This window comes from Megalops cyprinoides, chromosome 5, assembly GCF_013368585.1.
Source record: "Megalops cyprinoides isolate fMegCyp1 chromosome 5, fMegCyp1.pri, whole genome shotgun sequence".
NCBI classification, from domain to species: domain Eukaryota; kingdom Metazoa; phylum Chordata; class Actinopteri; order Elopiformes; family Megalopidae; genus Megalops; species Megalops cyprinoides.
This window is the reverse complement of record NC_050587.1, coordinates 26,530,149-26,547,060: the sequence shown is the minus strand read 5'-3', so window position 1 is coordinate 26,547,060 and position 16,912 is coordinate 26,530,149. Positions and strand designations below refer to the sequence as shown.

Sequence of the window (16,912 nt, the reverse complement as noted above, 5' to 3'; positions counted from 1 at the left end):
GATAAATAGTACAGGACAAAGGAAAATGGAAAACCTCCACAAGTTGGAAAAAGCTATTGGACATCTGTTCACATACAAATTTTATGATACAACTGATATTTCATTAAGCCTTGTGTTTCTCACTCTAATTATATTAAAAAAGATCAAAATGGTAAGTGAAATCTAAAAAACTGATCTTGAAATATATTTAATATAAAAAATAGATATAAAATGTTAAAAATACACAAGTGGGCTAAATAATAATCATCCTCAGATTAAGTTAAGTTTTAAATAAATTAGAATTTTTAATTTTAAATTGCATCATTGAAAGAAAAAACAGAAAATATTTGAAAAATGAGTAATATTTGTGTTAAATATATGTGTGCATTATACAAATAGCATGGTGGTAAGGAGCAGTGCTTGTAACCAAAAGGTTGCTGGTTCAAATCCCTTCTGGGACACTGCTGCTGTACCCTTGGGCAAAGTACTGAATCCAGGATTACCTAAAAAAATATCCAGATGTGTAAATGTAAAAACTGTAGCCTATGTAAATCACTCTGGATAACAACATCTGCTAAATGACAATAATGTGAATTTTTAAATTCATTAATATGAAATGGGAACTGTCCAATATAACTAGAAAACCTTAAATGACATTTAAATATTTGCATATACACTTTATTATTAAATGTTAAGTCATGGTGACTGAAAATAACATATTTTGCAGTGTCCTGGAATACTAAACTGCTCTTGGTGTAAAAAAGGTAAGATATGTTGCTCTTTTCTACTGAATACAATTCGAAAAGCCTCAAAAAGATCTGAATTATGTGTTTAATGGGGGAAATAGTGTTGACAGAGCATTAACTAAATTTTTAATACTGCAGTAAACAGCCACCATGAGTACGGACGCGGAGATGGCGATTTATGGCAAGGCTGCCATATACCTGCGGAAGCCAGAAAAGGAGAGAATTGAGGCACAAAGCAAGCCTTTCGATGCCAAAACCGCCTGTTACGTGACCGATACCAAGGAGCTGTACCTCAAAGGCACAATCCTGAGCAAAGAGGGGGGCAAAGTCTCTGTCAAAGTGCTCGATACCCAAGAAGTAAGTCTGTCACCCATGAAACAAATATAACCATTTGGCTTCATTAAGTTTAAATGTGCTTCAGTGAATAGTATGTTCAAGAGTTTTATGATTTCTAAGGTTTAACTGGTTGTGTTTCAGACTGTAACAGTTAAGGAGGATGACGTCAGCCCAATGAACCCCCCCAAGTTCGATAAAATTGAGGACATGGCCATGATGACCCACCTCAATGAAGCCTCTGTGCTGTATAACCTCAAAGAGCGTTATGCAGCATGGATGATCTATGTAAGATATTCAATAATATTGAGAGAATAACTTAATTCCACTAGCTATGAAGTGCCTTGAAGTCATCTGAACTCTGTCCCCTTTGCTGTTTCAGACCTACTCTGGGCTGTTCTGTGTCACTGTAAACCCCTACAAGTGGCTCCCAGTGTACGACCAAGAAGTTGTGACAGCATACAGAGGCAAAAAGCGCATGGAGGCCCCACCACACATCTTCTCTGTCTCAGACAATGCCTATCAGTTTATGCTTACTGGTAAGATCCTGTTGAAGAAGGCACTGCTCATTTTGTGAACTTTTCATAATTCACTGATTTTTATGGAAAATACATGTTGAGATTTATCTTCTTTTTGCAGATAGAGAAAACCAGTCTGTCCTGATTACGTAAGTACTGTCATTAAATTCCTTAATTTCTAGAAACAAAAAAAACTTTCAAATGTCTCCTTCCTTTGTAGCCCCATAACAAACAAGACTAATCTGCCTTCCCTTTTCTTACTACCCAGTGGAGAATCTGGTGCCGGAAAGACTGTGAACACCAAACGTGTCATCCAGTACTTTGCGACAATCGCAGTTGCAGGTGACAAAAAGAAAGAAGCTGCAGCTGCTGGCAAAATGCAGGTAGGAAACAGTGACCCTCTGTCAGATCCTTCTGAACTGGGTTTCTTTCAAAAAGCAAAACTACTACTACATGACACATTACAGAGATTGCATTATAGGAATGCAGACATGTATTTGAAGTGTACATGCTATGACACATGCATAAGTTATCTGACATCCTCTGCAGGGATCTCTGGAGGATCAGATTATTGCTGCTAACCCCCTGCTGGAAGCTTACGGCAATGCCAAGACTGTGAGGAATGACAACTCCTCTCGCTTTGTAAGTCTGAAATGAAAACATGCACTATTGAAGAAATGATGTTGGTTGACACTTCAAATAACACATGGATTGTTTGCAATAGGGTAAATTCATCAGAATTCACTTCGGCACCTCAGGAAAACTGGCCAGTGCTGACATTGAAACTTGTGAGTTCTTTCACTATCTGTTAGATCAGAATTGTTTTCTCAAGACTTTTTTGAATAAAAGTTAATTTGATTTTGAATGAATTTATTGGACAGATCTGCTGGAAAAGTCAAGAGTGACATTCCAGCTTCCAGATGAGAGAGGCTACCACATCTTCTATCAGATGATGACAAACCACAAGCCTGAGCTGATTGGTAAGCACTAAGTAAAGAATAAAAATTGTTTTAAAATAATGAAATGAGAAAATGAACATTAAGATTTAGTGATTTAAATCAACTTTTTTTCATATCAGAAATGACGCTCATCACAACCAACCCCTACGATTTCCCCATGATCAGCCAGGGCCAGATTACTGTGGCCAGCATTGATGACAAGGAGGAGCTGGTGGCCACAGATGTGAGTGATTCAGAGGAAGTCACCTGGGACCAATGCTTATGAGTGCTGTTAATTTTCTGGTCTGACGTCTCATCTTCTTTGTCCTCTAGACTGCCATTGACATCTTGGGCTTCAGTGCAGAGGAGAAAATGGGCATCTACAAGCTGACTGGTGCTGTGATCCATCATGGAAACATGAAGTTCAAGCAGAAGCAGCGTGAGGAGCAGGCTGAACCAGATGGCACTGAGGGTGAGTCCACACTCTGCTTGGAAAAGTTGCCTGTTTTGCATATAACTGCACACTCTGGGGTATTAAAGTACACTACTCAAACACATTTTACTACAAGAGTAAGGGCAAATGGAGTAAAACAGATTAACTAATAAAAAAGTGAGATACAAAATATGCTTAAGCTCTAGTGCTCAGTAAGCCATCTTGATGCAATTAAAGGGGTAAACCTTCCACTAGCACTAGCTGCTGCAGATGATTGAAAAATGGACAATACCCCCTTGTCATTTCATGTTAAACAGAGATACTGTATAATAATCTTTCAGCTTCTGTTTTGTGAGACTAACTATAAGTAAAGACTATACTGCACAGACACAGTATACATTTATTATTACTCTTTACCAACTCATTTTGTTTCTACATTGATATTCCTTTTATGAGACCAAAATGATTTTCAATGTCTGATTGAACTAATCAATGTCTGTGAAGTCATAGAGCCTGAATCACTTAAATCTATGTTTTGTTTCCAGTGGCTGACAAAATTGGCTACCTGCTGGGCTTGAACTCAGCTGATATGCTGAAGGCTCTGTGCTACCCCAGAGTAAAGGTCGGAAATGAGTTTGTCACCAAGGGGCAGACTGTACCACAGGTAAGGTTTTTACAGCTGAATACAGGTTTATCCCATACTATAAAATATCGCTATATCAGCTGTGTACAATGGACAAAAAATGTACCAATACATGGGAAGATGTATTTACAAGTGTCAATACCATTTTCTCAGGTCAACAATTCCGTGAGTGCTCTGGCCAAGTCTATCTATGAGAGGATGTTCTTGTGGATGGTCATCCGCATTAACCAGATGCTGGACACAAAGCAGCCCAGGCAATTCTTCATTGGTGTGCTGGACATTGCTGGTTTTGAGATCTTTGATGTAAGTATAAAAAACCAGACACGCTTAGGTGGTTTTATATAGATGTTGGAAGGAATGAGTCTAACCCAGATTCTCACAGTCTTTATGGATGTCACTGTTAAAATGTCACTGTTTCCATTCAAAGTTCAACAGCATGGAACAGCTGTGCATCAACTTCACCAATGAGAAACTGCAACAGTTCTTCAACCACCACATGTTTGTGCTGGAACAAGAGGAGTACAAGAAAGAGGGAATTGACTGGGAGTTCATTGACTTCGGTATGGACTTGGCTGCCTGCATTGAGCTCATTGAGAAGGTGAGTGAATGTTACTTTAATAGAAAAAGGAAAATGTAAAGCATGATTATCTTTGCATGTTTTCTCACTGTGGTCTTTTCTGAACAGCCCATGGGCATCTTCTCCATCCTTGAAGAGGAGTGTATGTTCCCTAAGGCTTCCGACACTTCCTTCAAGAACAAACTGTATGACCAGCATCTTGGCAAGAACAATGCCTTCCAGAAGCCCAAGCCTGCCAAAGGCAAGGCTGAGGCCCACTTCTCCCTGGTGCACTATGCTGGCACTGTGGACTACAACATCTGCGGCTGGCTGGACAAGAACAAGGACCCCCTGAACGACTCTGTGGTACAGCTGTACCAGAAGTCCTCAGTCAAACTGCTGTCCCTCTTGTATGCATCTGTTGCTAGCGCTGAGGGTAAGGACTTCAGTTCAAAAATCAAACATTCTAGTCAAAATAAAATTAATCTCCTATGTAATCTCACAGGTTTAACTAATACACTTCAGATGATAGTAGGTTCATGTCTTTTTAACTATGTACTGGTAAAATGCCATTTCATTTCTTAAGATGTTTTAAGAAAAATAGCAACATTAACATTTATTTGCCCTTTTAATGGTTTGTGATGAACAGCAGTGTAGCTACTCTAAGGAGTTGGACAGTAGCCAGGGGCATTGCGCTGTCACTGTACCTTTGATCTAGGATAGGAGACTGTCACTATACCATTCAGCTAGAGTAGGACACTGTCACTGTCCTCATCGGCTAAAGTAGGACTGTGTCACTGTACCCTTCAACAAAGACAATACACTGTCACTGAACCCCTCAGCTAGGTACTTAATGTGAAATTCTTTCTCAACATGCATGCTCGCATATCAGTTAGAATGAAAAAACCCACTGAAACCAAAGGCTGTGGAAAGTACACTTAAAACTGTTGAACATTGATTTCTTATTTAGAGAGCGGTGGTGGTGGCAAGAAGGGAGGCAAGAAGAAGGGTGGTTCCATGCAGACTGTGTCCTCTCAGTTCAGGGTAGGTTCATATTACTTAATAGCACAGTTAAGGCAAAATCTATGAGTATTTTACATAAAATTAACTGAATATATTCCTTCACCATACAGGAGAACTTGGGCAAGCTGATGACCAACTTGAGAAGCACTCATCCTCACTTTGTGCGTTGCTTGATTCCCAATGAGTCCAAAACACCAGGTACTGTTCCTATGGTTACATACTGAAATAAATCTATCAGTGTATTTTCATAGTATAACTAGTCTAGTGTTCTTGTAGTTATGTATTCATTGTCAGTAAATAGATGTGATTTATAAGCTGCCCTGACATCAGTAGCATCCAATGCATGTACAACTGAACTAATAGTTCTATGGAAGTTCTTCATTTTCACATCAAAGACCATGGTGCTGCTGTCAAAAGAAATCAATCAGTCAATCTCTGAGCTCCACACAACTCTATATATTTTCACACAGTATAATTTATGATTACGAAATCATTTGGAGATCAGATGTCCACATGTGATTTCAATGTCCTCTGTACTGCAGCACTTGTGAATAAAGGAAATTGTTAGATCTTGCCATTGCATAATGATTCCATGATAGGAGGTATTCCCAGGATACATCCTGCATTTTGAGCTCCTCAGCATAGCACATGGTCAGTCCAAAATATTTTTACCACACCATAGATGTCATGTGCACATCATAATCATGTGCTGCCCTTCTAATCCAGTCCAAAGAGAAATTTCAAGCACCACAGCAGAGCTTGCTCTACAAGTTAAAAATAATTCCTTAGTAAAACTGAGTGCATAAAAATGAGTGATGGATTTAGCTCATATAGTTCAGGGACGTTTCCATGCCAAGGCCAGTTAACATACTCTGTCTGTAACAGAATTTTCACAAGCGTTACTGTATTTCTCTCCAGGTCTCATGGAGAACTTCCTGGTCATCCACCAGCTGAGATGTAATGGTGTGCTGGAAGGTATCAGAATCTGTAGAAAGGGTTTCCCCAGCAGAATCCTCTATGCTGATTTCAAGCAGAGGTGATTCAGATTCCTGACACACGCACACATGCCAGTCTTTTCCAGTCCCTTTGCAAAAGTGTCTAACCTCTTCTCATCTTAAATCTACCTTTGACAGATACAAAGTACTGAATGCCAGTGTTATCCCAGAAGGACAGTTCATTGACAACAAGAAGGCTTCTGAGAAACTCTTGGGATCCATTGATGTGGATCACACACAGTACAAGTTTGGACATACTAAGGTAAAGAAAATCTATTAGAAAATGAATATAGAGATATTAGAAGTTTCAGAGAAAGCAGTTAGAAAAAAATTAAACTGAAACAAATTCTGTGTCTGATTCCACTTGTGAAACTCCATGCAGGTGTTCTTCAAAGCTGGTCTCCTTGGTACTCTTGAAGAGATGCGAGATGAGAAACTTGCAGCTCTGGTGACCATGACCCAGGCTTTGTGCCGTGGTTTCCTCATGAGAAAGGAGTTTGTGAAGATGATGGAGAGGAGGTAGGTGATAGGACTACACTGTCACCATAACTTCATTTTAGTATTTTGATGATTTATGGCAGTTAATTAAAAATTAACCCTGAATCTTCTAAATGCTAAGAAAATGTATCTTTTAATAATCTAACTGAAGTCACAGTTCAAATGAAAAACCAATCTGAACATCAGTGGTTCAATCTCTTAAAATCCCTATCTCCACCCTCATTTTCAATCATTCTTTCTTCATTCATTTCTTAGTATGACAATATTACTAATTCATTCTGTCATATTTTCATTACACAGGGAGGCCATTTTCACCATCCAGTATAACATTCGCTCATTCATGAATGTGAAGCACTGGCCATGGATGAAGGTGTACTTCAAGATCAAGCCTCTTCTGAAGAGTGCTGAAGCTGAGAAGGAAATGGCCCAAATGAAGGAGGACTTTGCCAAATGCAAGGAAGATCTGGCCAAGGCAGAAGCCAGGAAGAAGGAGCTTGAGGAAAAAATGGTCTCTCTGCTGCAAGAGAAGAATGATCTGCAGCTCCAAGTAGCATCTGTGAGTAGGACATCAATTGCACTGTAAACCCACACATGCACAAGAAGTAAATCTGGTTGCATTTATATGCATTTCCATTAAAAATAACATGCTCCATTCATATAATCAAGAAAAGTTCTCTCATATGATAATCATGAATGTTCCTGCATCATAAAACAGGAATCTGAAAGTCTTGCGGATGCTGAGGAGAGATGCGAGGGGCTCATCAAAAGTAAGATCCAGCTTGAAGCAAAACTCAAAGAGACGTCTGAAAGACTGGAAGATGAGGAGGAAATCAATGCCGAGCTGACAGCCAAGAAGAGGAAACTGGAGGATGAGTGTTCCGAGCTGAAGAAAGACATTGATGACTTAGAGCTCACCTTGGCTAAAGTGGAGAAGGAGAAACATGCCACAGAAAACAAGGTTTGAGTTACTGAAAGTCTAATATAAAAAAGGGGGAAATTCACCTTTTTCAAGTATAATTAACATATTCTGCTTTTCACAAACTGTAGGTTAAAAACCTGACTGAAGAGATGGCCTCTCAGGATGAGGCCATTGCCAAGCTGACTAAGGAAAAGAAAGCCCTCCAAGAGGCACACCAGCAGACTCTTGATGATCTCCAGGCAGAGGAGGACAAAGTCAACACTCTGACCAAAGCTAAGACCAAGCTTGAGCAACAAGTGGATGATGTGAGTTTGAGTATGCCGTATAGAATGTAACACATGACAAACTGCTTACACTCTGACTATTATTCACTGTATTGTAACTTCTCAGCTTGAAGGGTCTCTGGAACAAGAGAAGAAGCTTCGCATGGACCTTGAGAGAGCCAAGAGAAAGCTTGAGGGTGATCTGAAACTGGCCCAGGAATCCATAATGGATCTGGAGAATGACAAGCAGCAGTCAGAGGAGAAGCTCAAGAAGTAAGAAAGAATTTAGAGAAATAATTCTCTCAATTATTATTATATTATTATTATAATTACTCAATTAGAACTGAGTATGAAACAGGTTCTGATCACTGAAATTACTTTTGTTTCATAGGAAGGACTTTGAGACCAGCCAGCTCCTCAGCAAGATAGAGGATGAACAATCCTTGGGTGCTCAGCTTCAGAAGAAGATTAAGGAGCTTCAGGTATATAATGTGTTCTCCCTTTTATTTATGATAAATGAAGAACGTATTTCATTGGTTGACTTACAGTGTAACCCTTTCCAATCATAGGCTCGAATTGAGGAACTGGAGGAAGAAATTGAGGCAGAGCGTGCTGCTCGGGCCAAGGTTGAGAAGCAGAGGGCTGATCTCTCCAGGGAGCTTGAGGAGATCAGTGAGAGGCTAGAAGAGGCTGGTGGTGCCACTGCTGCTCAGATTGAGATGAACAAGAAGCGTGAAGCTGAGTTCCAGAAGCTGCGTCGTGACCTGGAGGAATCCACCCTGCAGCATGAGGCTACCGCTGCCGCTCTCCGCAAGAAGCAGGCCGACAGTGTGGCGGAACTGGGAGAACAGATCGACAACCTTCAGCGCGTCAAGCAGAAGCTGGAGAAGGAGAAGAGCGAATACAAAATGGAAATTGATGATCTCGCAAGCAACATGGAAGCTATTGCTAAAACAAAGGTAAGTCAATGAGTTTTGATCATGTTAAAGTAAATGTGCAATAATGGTTAATTTATTATTAATTTAAGAAATAACTAAACACATCTTGTCTAAAGGCAAATCTGGAGAAGCTGTGCCGTACTCTTGAGGACCAATTGAGTGAAATCAAGACAAAGAACGATGAGAATGTGCGACAGTTGAATGACATGGGAGCACAGAAAGCAAGGCTTCTGACAGAGAATGGTATGTGAATTAATGTTTCAGCCTGCATTACAGTCAAAAAACATTATCTACTTATACAGTATTTGCAAGTTTTAAATGCATGAAAATAAAAGTAATGGTTAAAAGAAATGTTCTAAAGCACAGAATTATGACATTATTATTACTCTCCCTAAAATGGCTGCCCATTTCCATCCATGGGAATATACTGTATTTCTACAACATGCCAATATTTACAAATTATCAGTTGACCGTGTCAACACTGCCCCTAAATTGTGCTAAAGAGAGATACATAAAAATATTATTTCACATTAGAGCAGTTAATTCTGTGAGCAATTTTGTTTTTAATTTTTTATGGAAATGTGATGTCCACACTGTTGGAAATGCCTGTATGTAGATAGTTTTTTTTTTTTAATTAAATATTAAACTCTACATTTTTTCATGGCCACATTAATATTTTATTCTATAACTTCATAAAGTTTGGTTTTGTATTGTCCTGTGTTAATTAGCGTTCAAGTAGCTACAGTTTTTGTTGGTTAAAACCAAAGTTTAGAACCTACAACTTCAAATTTGTACCTTACACTTTCATCTACTCAGGTGAATTTGGTCGCCAGCTGGAGGAGAAGGAGTCCCTCATCTCTCAGCTAACAAGAGGCAAACAAGCTTTCACTCAGCAAATTGAGGAGCTGAAGAGACTAATTGAGGAGGAGGTTAAGGTAACAGTAGACCTGTTCTACTAGTTATATAAGATTATACCACTGTATCATTCTGTAACTCAAGTTTACACTAATATGTGTTTTATTTTTGACAGGCCAAGAACGCCCTGGCCCATGCTTTGCAGTCATCCCGCCATGATTGTGATCTGCTGCGGGAGCAGTTTGAGGAGGAGCAGGAGGCCAAGGCTGAACTGCAGCGTGGAATGTCCAAGGCCAACAGTGAGGTGGCTCAGTGGAGAACCAAATATGAAACTGATGCCATCCAGCGTACTGAGGAGCTGGAGGAGGCCAAGTAACTTCACAATTTCTATAGATCCACTCAGTATTTTAGTGAATGTCTAAGCAACAGAAATGTGTTGCAACTTTAAATTAATGTTATTTCAACCAGGAAAAAGCTGGCTCAGCGTCTGCAAGAAGCAGAGGAGCAAATAGAGGCTGTCAACTCCAAGTGTGCCTCTCTGGAGAAGACCAAGCAGAGACTGCAGGGAGAAGTGGAGGATCTCATGATTGATGTGGAGAGAGCAAATGCCCAGGCTGCTAACCTTGACAAAAAGCAGAGGAACTTTGACAAGGTAATGATGCCTACTGTTTCATACATTCTACGTGCTTCAATATATTTTCTACCTTTTGACTCCAAGATGGAGAGGAGTGCAATCACAATCATAACAAACATATTTCCTCCAGGTTCTGGCAGAGTGGAAGCAGAAGTTTGAGGAAGGCCAAGCAGAGCTTGAAGGTGCTCAGAAAGAGGCTCGTTCTCTCAGCACTGAGCTGTTCAAGATGAAGAACTCCTATGAAGAAGCTCTGGATCAGCTTGAGACCCTGAAGCGAGAGAACAAGAACCTGCAGCGTATGTCTGAAGCAACATGTTGGGGAATTGTTTGACTGATGGTTCAGATCTTAAATATATTCAGTTTTTGAATAGAAGCACTATGAGAAGTAATTAAAATATAGCAGTCTAATTCAAGACATGATTTAGAGCGGAAATTCTTAATATGTGGAAGTAGGGTTTGATAGCCTTTTGAGAGGTTGAAATAATAACTAAAGATAGTTGAATGCAGCAGAAAGAGGAGACCAATCACAATAAATTAAGATTGCTTAAGTTGTTCATCACCACAGGCAGTGGTGGAAAACTGTAAACTACTTGTCAATTTAACAGGCAGACAATCAGCTTTACTTTGCTGATGTCTTAAATATTTAATTATTTTCAACCATTTTCAAAAGTTTCAATCCAAATATATTGGCAAACTTTAAAAGAAAGACCTCCCTCCATCACTGTTTAATGCTGCTTTTCTACTTTTAGAAAACAACAGAATGGCAGACTTAAACTGTACATTTTCTTATTGGCATTTGGGCTATATCTTCATGAAATTCATTGCACCATACTACATGAGTTGTACCTACATGGATTTAAGAATATGGCTAGGTAGAGATAATTCATGGTCTTAACTGGCTTTGTCTGTGTTACTGCAGAGGAGATCGCAGATCTGACTGAACAGATTGGTGAGTCAGGAAAAGCCATTCATGAACTGGAGAAGGCTAAGAAGACTGTGGAGACTGAGAAGGCAGAGATCCAGACTGCACTGGAAGAGGCAGAGGTATACTTCATAACCAGACTGAAACACAATGACTTATTCTACTTACGTATATCTTGGTGTATTAAACAATTGATTTTATTACTTTTTAATAATGTTTTAAATTTAATTTGTCTGCTTCATTAAATGCTTACATTAAAATTCTGTCTGCCATTTTAAAAATTGCATATGATTTAAAGGTGTACTTGTTCTGTAAGTTGAAACATTTGTGAATTCACTGACAGGGAACTCTGGAGCATGAAGAGTCCAAGATTCTCCGTGTCCAGCTGGAACTGAACCAGATCAAGGGTGAGATTGACAGGAAGCTCGCTGAGAAGGACGAGGAGATGGAGCAGATTAAGAGGAACAGTCAGAGAGTGGTCGAATCTATGCAGAGCACTCTTGACTCTGAGGTCAGGAGCAGGAACGATGCTCTGAGAGTGAAGAAGAAGATGGAGGGAGATCTCAATGAAATGGAGATTCAGCTGAGCCATGCCAACCGCCAAGCTGCTGAAGCTCAGAAACAACTGAGGAACGTTCAGGGACAGCTGAAGGTAAGTTGCTCCTACCTTTGCTAGTAGGTGCTATATCATTTTGACAAAGGCCTGTCAAAGAATCCCTTGAGGAATCATTAAGTCTGAGTCATGATGTTATTTTAGGATGCCCAACTGCACCTTGATGATGCGCTCAGAGGTCAGGAGGATCTGAAGGAGCAGGCTGCCATGGTGGAGCGCAGGAACACTCTGATGCTGGCTGAGATTGAGGAACTGAGGGCTGCCCTGGAGCAGACAGAGAGAGGCCGCAAAGTGGCTGAGCAGGAGCTGGTGGACGCCAGCGAGCGTGTGGGTCTGCTGCACTCCCAGGTAAACACAAGAAGGCACTTCTTTGCATGTTCATTTGACTTCTTTGTGTATTTTTTCTAACCTCATTTTCTTAAAGTAGAATGCATCTTTAAGATCATTATATTTTCCCTCACCTAGAACACAAGCCTTCTGAACACCAAGAAGAAGTTGGAAGGTGACTTTGTTCAGCTCCAGAGTGAAGTGGATGACACCATCCAGGAAGCAAGAAATGCAGAGGAAAAGGCTAAGAAGGCCATTACTGATGTGAGTCACTAGATACGTGTTGTTAAAGACCACATAAACTAATGTCAGTTATTCTTCCAGATAACCAAGTTCATGATGACTTAGATAACTCCATGTGAAATTCCAGGCGGCCATGATGGCAGAGGAGCTGAAGAAGGAGCAGGACACCAGTGCTCACCTGGAGAGGATGAAGAAGAACCTGGAGATCACAGTCAAGGATCTGCAGCACCGTCTGGATGAGGCTGAGAATCTGGCCATGAAGGGCGGAAAGAAACAGCTCCAGAAACTGGAGTCAAGGGTAACCCATCAGATGGCATATTTATCAAATCTAGGGGTCGGGGTTTAGGGGTAATTTAGGGATTCAGAAAGATGTGATTTTTGCTGTGTAAGTAAGGTAGATTGTGTTTGCCCTGGAATTCAGAACTGTACTTTCACAAATATGATAGACGGTGAAGTCTTCATCTTATGGCACTTGAATCTTTGTTTTCTTGCACTGTAATATTTAGCTTTTGGACGTGCTGTCTAATTTCATAAACATGTTTTAGAATTAATATCTTGATTCTGAACTCAAGGTGCGTGAGCTGGAGTCTGAGGTTGAAGCTGAGCAGAAACGTGGAGCAGATGCTGTTAAAGGTGTCCGTAAATATGAGAGAAGAGTCAAGGAGCTCACCTACCAGGTATGATAACTATCTTCATAAAATATTTAAGATAAGAATGTTCAGGTGTTGGACCTCTGAACAACTTTCCTTACAACCTTCCGTTAGACTGAGGAGGACAAGAAGAACATCAACAGACTGCAGGATCTGGTGGACAAGCTGCAGCTGAAGGTCAAGGCCTACAAGAGGCAGGCTGAGGAAGCGGTGAGCTGGATTTTCATCTGTTTTCTAGAACATTATTTTTTTTGGAAGAAAACATCATGTAACTACAGCCATGCTAACCTTCAGTCAATTGACCTATCAAAGCACTGATGGAATGTCTAACTACCTCACAGGAGGAACAAGCCAATGGCCACCTGTCCAAGTTCAGAAAGGTCCAGCATGAGCTTGAGGAGGCTGAGGAGCGTGCAGACATTGCCGAATCTCAGGTCAACAAGATGAGAGCCAAGAGCCGTGATGCTGGCAAAGTAAGTTCCCTCATTTGTCTAGAATACGTATAAATTACAAGACACCATAAAACATAGCCCACTTATGAGATGCTTTTAACAGCATGAACAGATACTGCTTCATCCATAAGCAAGGTGACAGATTTCCACTTTGGGGGGGCAGGGAAAGACCATCAGGTCAAAGAGCTGGAAGAGGTTGATTGGGAGAACTATAAGCACCTTACATTTGACAGTGATGGGCCATTTCTAGTTCTAGTTCTGACATCCCCATGCTGTAAACCACATTGAAGTGAGCATAAAGTTTAAATGAAAACAGATCATTCACCAAGCTAGGTTTGTCATTCTGACCAGAATGTAGAATATTGTTAGGACTGTGCCAAAACAGGTCTGTATCTCTCTTACCTTTTGTCATAATTTTAACTAGTAGAATTGAACTAATTTACACCTATGTCTCCATGTTTCCCTTACAGAACCAATTTTAAAATAGCTTTTGTAATCTGCTCAATTAATACATTATGAAAAATTTAAAACCTCAATCAAATTTGCCCTTACTCTCTTTTCCTTGAGCCTACAGATACTAAGTGCCTCTTTCCATACCTTCTTTGTTTATTGCAAAGATATTTTTGTGTTCTTAAATGTCTATGATATATAAACTTGTTTAAGGGGAGAAATGTGGAATTAGAGTTAAAATAAACATGACTTTATGCCAACACAAAGTGAAACCAGTCTTAATTTCTAATTATTCTTCATCCATTCTAAATAGTCAGTGAATAATCTAGCAAGTTAATGCTAACAATGAATGTAAAGCTTGTAATTTTTGTTATTAGCATTTTGGTTAAAGTCTCTCAGCTTGTTTGGTTTCGTTAACTGTGATCTTAGCTAATGTGCCTTTTGATCTAAAGTTCTTGCTGATAGGATACAAGGCGATCCTCAAGAAGAACATTTTACAAATGACAAAAATGCTCTTCAATAAATTAAAATAAAAATATGCAACTGCAGTGATCAATAATGTGAAAAAAATGATGTTTTGACTTACCATAGAAGCTGGTAGAGCTTGTGTTTGTAACTCAATATGCCACAAAAACTAAATTAACTCAACAAAAAGAAAAATATAATTCTCCTTCACAACTTTAAAAAATATCTGCTGTAACATTTGTCAAATATCTCTCTCATCACTTTGCCTCACATTATATGATGTGACAACATTTCTGTATGAGTTGTTTGTTACCACAATATATATCATTGCTCCTGTCAGCCTCCAGTGTCAGGATGCACAGTGAGAATGTTATAACCAGAGAGAGAAATACTCTGCAAATGCATTCTGAGTTTTGTATGCAACTTCAATTGCTGCTGAGCTTCCATGGAACAAGTAAAAAAAAAAATCACAATATCCTTATTACTGGTTTGGAAAAGACAAAAAATAATCAGCTCTCATGTGGATTCATAATTTCGTAAAGACCAAAAAAAACATTACATAATAACATTAGTGTCCTAGAAGTTCCTTAAGCTTGAATTGTACTAAGACAACACACATATTCACCACTATATGGTGCTATAACCACACTATAACTGCCTACAACAAGTAGTCCTGCCTGCAGTGTGATGCTGTTATGCAGCCTGGGCTGGGTTCAGTAATGGCATGTTCCTTAGCTGTGAGAAATAGCCTGTGGCTTACAGTCTACAGCATGACGAGAGCTCCAATCACGGGTTCCAGCTTCACCCAGCAGCCTGACCCTCAGATACTATTCGCATTTCATTTCATACTGTATCGCTTTTGGGAAAGGCTATAGTTAGACACTTAGCTATTACTATTAGCTAGCTTTAGTATAAGCCAACTTGTTAATACATGTAATACCAAAATGTTAAAAACTTCCCATATAAGTAGACATTTGATATAAGTGATTACTTCCTCAGCAATTTTTATTTATATATTAGTTAACTGTTGACCAAGTTGTTGGAAATAGTTAGGATCTGGCTACTTTGCTGAATGATGTCAGTCATTGTCTGTGTTCTTGTGGACGCTGTTTAACAGACATGCACATGTGTATTACACATCTGTCTTTTATGCAGATTATGCAGTTCACTCTCTTTCTTACAGTTGCTGGTAGTTGACTTACAACAACTTAAAATCTGAATGTTACATTTAATTTATTGACACCTCTCTCTTTGTATCTTTTACAGGGCAAAGAATCAGCAGAATAAACTCAAGACTAATGTCTGCAGCCAGATCAATTCAAACGTTATTAAAATATGACTGTCATTCTCAAAGACCTGGCAAGCATTGAATAAAGAAATCAGATGTAACACTTGGATACTTTTGTGGATTTTATTTCCATAAGATGACATGAGTTGTGGGTGTTTATTATATCTGTGGTTTTTATTCATGTGGGTTGAATTGTGTGTAAAACAGGGGAACACATATTATTTGTGACAGCTGAATATAGTGACATATATAGACATGCCAAATAATCAAGTAATGCATCACTATTATGGAGACGCAGCAAGGAATTTGACACTGTGGTCAATTCTGTGGGGCCCAACAGCTGTCACCTTTGACCCTAAACCTTTGCCATATAAGGAAATATCTCTTGGTGCAGGGATCAGGTGCCACACCAGGGCAGTCTGAAAATGACCTTTTGTGATCCTGTTACTTCTGTGATTGATACAATTACTCCTGACTCCCTAAAACTGCCACAGTTAAAAAAGGACATCATCCATTCCCTCCCAACATGGATTCCAATTTTTTTCAGATGATGACTGGAAACAAGGCAGTATAATGCTGCTGCATACATGAAAAAGTATCACACTATAAGTCTAGTCAACTATAAGTTTAACTCACATTTTATTCATGATTTTGTAATCTCTTTACAGACAGATTAGTACTACTCCTGGAAAAACACTTCGGTAAAAGCACAGTAAACATAGTTGACTGCCCTTGTTAAGCACGAGAGATCCGCAGAGGGAGATCATACTCAACAAATTGCCTGGATCTGGTTTCACCAGCGGGTTATAAAAAAAAATTAGCTGTAAGTGTTACATCAGACTATCATCCAGTTTGTGGTGGGAAATGGTTTGGTCATAGCTATGTCTGACTGCCTTTCTAATTACTTGCAGATAATCCACATTAATGTAGGTGGCCAATGCTTTTGCACCCTTGGCCATGGACTTTAACTCAAAATGCCTCAGTAAAATATCCAATGAACAGCATGTAAAACTTATAAGATGTGTAGGCTGGTCACACTTTCCATTTGCAAATACCAATCAAACAAAAATGTTTTAACTTCATTGATTCAGCAATAAGAAAAGTAAATGATTACATACCAGCTACATATCAAATACATGAACACACTGGCAGCCAAACACAAAAACTCTGGAAGGCAGGGCATGCTATGGATTTGCGCATACTAATCATAACCCTCCTAGTATGGTCCCAT

General features: G+C 39.4%; 1 protein-coding gene across 2 annotated transcripts; it reads left to right on the top strand.

Moving 5' to 3' along the window:
- The first annotated feature begins 875 nt into the window (after positions 1–875).
- LOC118777547 (myosin heavy chain, fast skeletal muscle-like) lies at positions 876–15,680 on the top strand. Of its 2 annotated transcripts, none has more exons than XM_036528589.1 (39): positions 876–1,082; positions 1,203–1,346; positions 1,441–1,597; positions 1,698–1,725; positions 1,845–1,959; positions 2,126–2,218; positions 2,301–2,364; positions 2,458–2,556; positions 2,655–2,758; positions 2,848–2,986; positions 3,493–3,611; positions 3,744–3,893; positions 4,018–4,188; positions 4,276–4,573; positions 5,117–5,190; positions 5,280–5,367; positions 6,088–6,205; positions 6,303–6,426; positions 6,547–6,683; positions 6,963–7,218; positions 7,378–7,620; positions 7,710–7,886; positions 7,972–8,117; positions 8,236–8,326; positions 8,414–8,803; positions 8,899–9,025; positions 9,599–9,717; positions 9,813–10,009; positions 10,106–10,289; positions 10,402–10,567; positions 11,191–11,315; positions 11,537–11,845; positions 11,951–12,154; positions 12,272–12,397; positions 12,504–12,674; positions 12,949–13,053; positions 13,141–13,236; positions 13,368–13,499; positions 15,660–15,680. In XM_036528589.1, exons 1-39 carry the CDS (start codon positions 876–878, stop codon positions 15,678–15,680), a joined length of 5,814 nt encoding a protein of 1,937 aa, XP_036384482.1. The 2 variants fall into 2 exon arrangements, with proteins under 2 accessions (XP_036384482.1, XP_036384481.1); XM_036528588.1 differs by having other exon boundaries at positions 4,276–4,582.
- The last annotated feature ends 1,232 nt before the right edge of the window (positions 15,681–16,912 follow it).